The sequence below is a fragment of the Coprinopsis cinerea genome, assembly GCF_000182895.1.
Source record: "Coprinopsis cinerea okayama7#130 chromosome Unknown cont3.61, whole genome shotgun sequence".
In the NCBI taxonomy this organism is placed as follows: Eukaryota; Fungi; Basidiomycota; class Agaricomycetes; order Agaricales; family Psathyrellaceae; genus Coprinopsis; species Coprinopsis cinerea.
Window position 1 is genome coordinate 1 of NW_003307484.1, and position 3,368 is coordinate 3,368.

General features: G+C 47.7%; 1 protein-coding gene across 1 annotated transcript; it reads left to right on the plus strand.

The window, feature by feature from the left end:
• Positions 1-1,973: 1,973 nt before the first annotated feature.
• Positions 1,974-3,234, plus strand: CC1G_13498 (hypothetical protein; the record flags this gene model as incomplete). The annotated part of the gene is made up of 4 exons (XM_001841598.2): positions 1,974-2,129; positions 2,178-2,311; positions 2,703-3,016; positions 3,071-3,234. The coding sequence occupies 4 exons, from the start codon at positions 1,974-1,976 to the stop codon at positions 3,232-3,234; spliced, it is 768 nt and encodes a 255-aa protein (XP_001841650.2).
• Positions 3,235-3,368: the final 134 nt, after the last annotated feature.

Here is a 3,368-nt window from a genome sequence, read left to right on the forward strand (position 1 = left end):
GATCGCGGGTTTATATACTAAAAGTCCCATTAGCCTACAACGGTCGCTGAGGGATTAATAGAACCCGAAGCGGTCTCAACGAGTTATTTCAATAAGCTTCGCAGCGAATTTGCTTAGTGTCTGTCATGGCCGGAACTTGATCTCCTTACACGTTGGAATCCTTGGAATAAGCTTTCCAAACTGTTGCAGTACCGAAAAGGCTGCTTTTAGATACAAGCGGCGTCATGAAACCTTAATAGAGACGGCGCCTTCGCACCGTGTCAAAAGGGCTGTCCGATTGTCTAAGGCTGTCCACGAGTCAGCCCTACTCGCGAGTACTTGCAAGTAGACCCGTGGGAATACTTGTGAGTATCCTGACTCGCGGATCCGAGTCACCCGTGCCAAAATACTCATGTGAGTCCGAGTTTGGGATTTTGGCCCATGAGTACTTGTAAAAAGGCCTTAAACAAGGCTTTACGGCCCTCTAGTGCTGTATATCTGCTTTAAGTAGGGTCTATCCATGAAAGGAACACTAAACAAAGGTATATTGATAGAGATATCACAGATTAAAAGCATACAAACCCTTGTGAGTATTTGACTCGTGGATCCGAGTCACTCGTGCCAAGAAACTCATGTGAGTCCGAGTTTGGCTTTTGGTACTGTGAGTACTTGCCTTGCGGCTCCGAGTCAACTCGCGAGTTGACTCGTGGACAGCCTTACGATTGTCTAAATCGGGTTCCGCGCATCCATGACCGACTTTGAATCCGTGGGGACAAACGACTCTGTGGCAGAGTATATAACGCCATAGGTAACGTGCTTTTATTGAACTGAAATGTCCAGCGTTCGAATTCCTAGACTCCCTTTGGAGTTACTCGGTCATATCCATGGACTACTCGAAAGGGCAGATCAGCTACGGTACATCACAGTGTCGCGGTGGTTCTTTCTTCTATCGGCGGACGTCATCTACAAAGATGTCCTTATAATCGGAATCTCAATGCTTGGTTGCTTGGAAGCACTTGCATCTGATTCTCCGAATGCAAAGTTTTACGCGTCTCGAGTCCAATACTTCACATGTGCTGTTGATTCTGTCTTCAAACATGGTTATAGCTCAATGATAGCAATCGCTCTATCTCGCCTGGTGCGGCTGCGTTCGCTTTTCATTGACAACTATTTGTCAAAGGGAGCCGAAAGTGTACTTGCAGGCGTCCAAATGGAGGGTCTCGGGTGTTCAATTGACTCCCAGCACCCTACAACGACGCATGGGAACCTAACTTCCCTCAGAAAGTTAGTGATTTGTGGAAGCCCAAAATGGCTGCGCCTCGCATGCTGCAGGCCACTGGATGAAATTCGTATCAATGGGCCGATGGGACCCCGTGGATTAAAGTGCTTGCGCATTGTCGTCGCTAGTCCGATAATAGGGGGGACATTATCGACACTGTCCTTCAAATGCATGGTTCAATACCAAGTCAGAACGACCTTACTCGCACTCGCGGACAATCTGTCCAATTTGTCCCAACTTAACCTTTACCAAGATACAGATTCCTTCGTATCAGTGCGTAATGGAATCAGATTTGTTTAATTCGTCGAGTATTGATCCCGTTCTCAGGAAGTCTTGGCTGTCATTATCGCTCGAGAACAAGCTTTTCCTAAGCTTACGTCCCTCCAGATTAACAGAGGTCGCAGGTTTAGAGTTCAAATAAAAGGTTATATGGATGAGGCCGATCGTCTTCAAGAATCATTCAAAGATTCCGTAATCACCATCTCAAAAGGGAGACAACAACTCAGTGCTGTTACTTGTGGTGGCTGGAAGTATTCAAGGTACGACGAGAATGACAGACGAGATCGGGACCCGTGGGGATGGCGTAGTGAAAGCCTATCCGCAGGCTTTTTGAGCTGGAATATCGATCGATGAAAGTTTCTTCAAATTACGTTTGTTGTGCAATACCTTCAGAGACTTAAAAGCTGCAGGGTGGAGGACCGTCCGACACAAAGAAATGCCCGCAAACATGGTCACTCAGGAACTTGCTCGCTGGAAATCAGTGCGCTTCCGGTCTTCGGAAGTTCTCCTACCAGAATTCGTCAAAAGCCTCGAAGAGGATGAGGGTCGATTTGTTTTGAAACGACCGAAATTCTCGTTGACCCGGTGGCAGGTTAGTCCTTCTCATTCGACCCATTCTTCTTTAACCTTTCATGTCCAGGTGCACGATAATAACAACGACCGAACTGCGATTTTTACCCATATGTTTGTGTGGACTTGGGGAACTCCTTACGACACCGGGAACTTTGTACCGGAAGGCGAAACGATCCCCGACGGTCTTACCGAAGGCCGCGTGTGAGTGTAACCATCCTTTACCAAGTCTAACCAAATGTGACCAACACACGGTCAACCGGCGAATAGAAAAAGAGAGCCGTCGTTCATGTGCGAGACCTCGTACGCGTTTGATACGGCATCTGACAAGTCAATTTACGAGGCCATGAAGGCAGGTGGTCCAAAGTCAAAACTGACGATTCTTACATGTCTTCTTATAGTGCATCGACTCGTGGGTATCAAGCTTTCCTGACCATAACCCGACGAACAAGCCTCAACGCGTATGGCAAAGTGCCAATGATCCCACCACAAATCATCGCTTTATCACTTCGAGCAAGATTTTTTCCCGGAGAACTACCTTCAACCAGAGGCACGCTAACAATATACCGTATTGGGTCCATCCTTGGGTAGCCAGTAACGTCGCCCCGCACAACCCCGCCTGGATACCCAACCCAGAGCGAGCAATGTTATATGATGCAGTGGACGGCAAGATCAAATTTCTTAGAAACAGTTCACCTGATACATTCAACCCTGGCGACATTATCAAAATGACATTCAAAGTAGCGTCTGTTATCTCAAAACAGTACTGGTGGACCGAGCTCGTTCCTTTGCAACTTGTTCGCATGAGTACTATCCCAGACTACGCATCCCTTGCGTCAAGCGCTCCAGGGGAGCCGGAGGAGGAGTACATGAATATTCTCGGAGTTGGACAAGCTTTAGATGACATTGGTGTGTCCTCTTCCTTTCGTCCTTGAATCCCTACTTACATCGGCCTATTCGAAGCCAATCAAGTCACTTCTACGGATTTTGCATCTGGTGCTACAAAGCGAAAGCAGGAGGCGGGAGCAAGTCCACCCCCTCAGGAACCATTCAATGCTGATGAACAAGCTGTCAAAGAGGATTCGCCAGAGAAGAAGCCTGTGAAGAGAGGGAAGTCGAAGCGTTGAATTAATCACCTAGTCATTCGAAGACATTAGACTCATAACCAGCCGGAGAATGAGGATTTTGGGTGGGGAGGAGAGAATCCTCGTCGAGGTCACCGGTCCTAGAAGACGTATCATAGTCGAGGATGCATCACTGT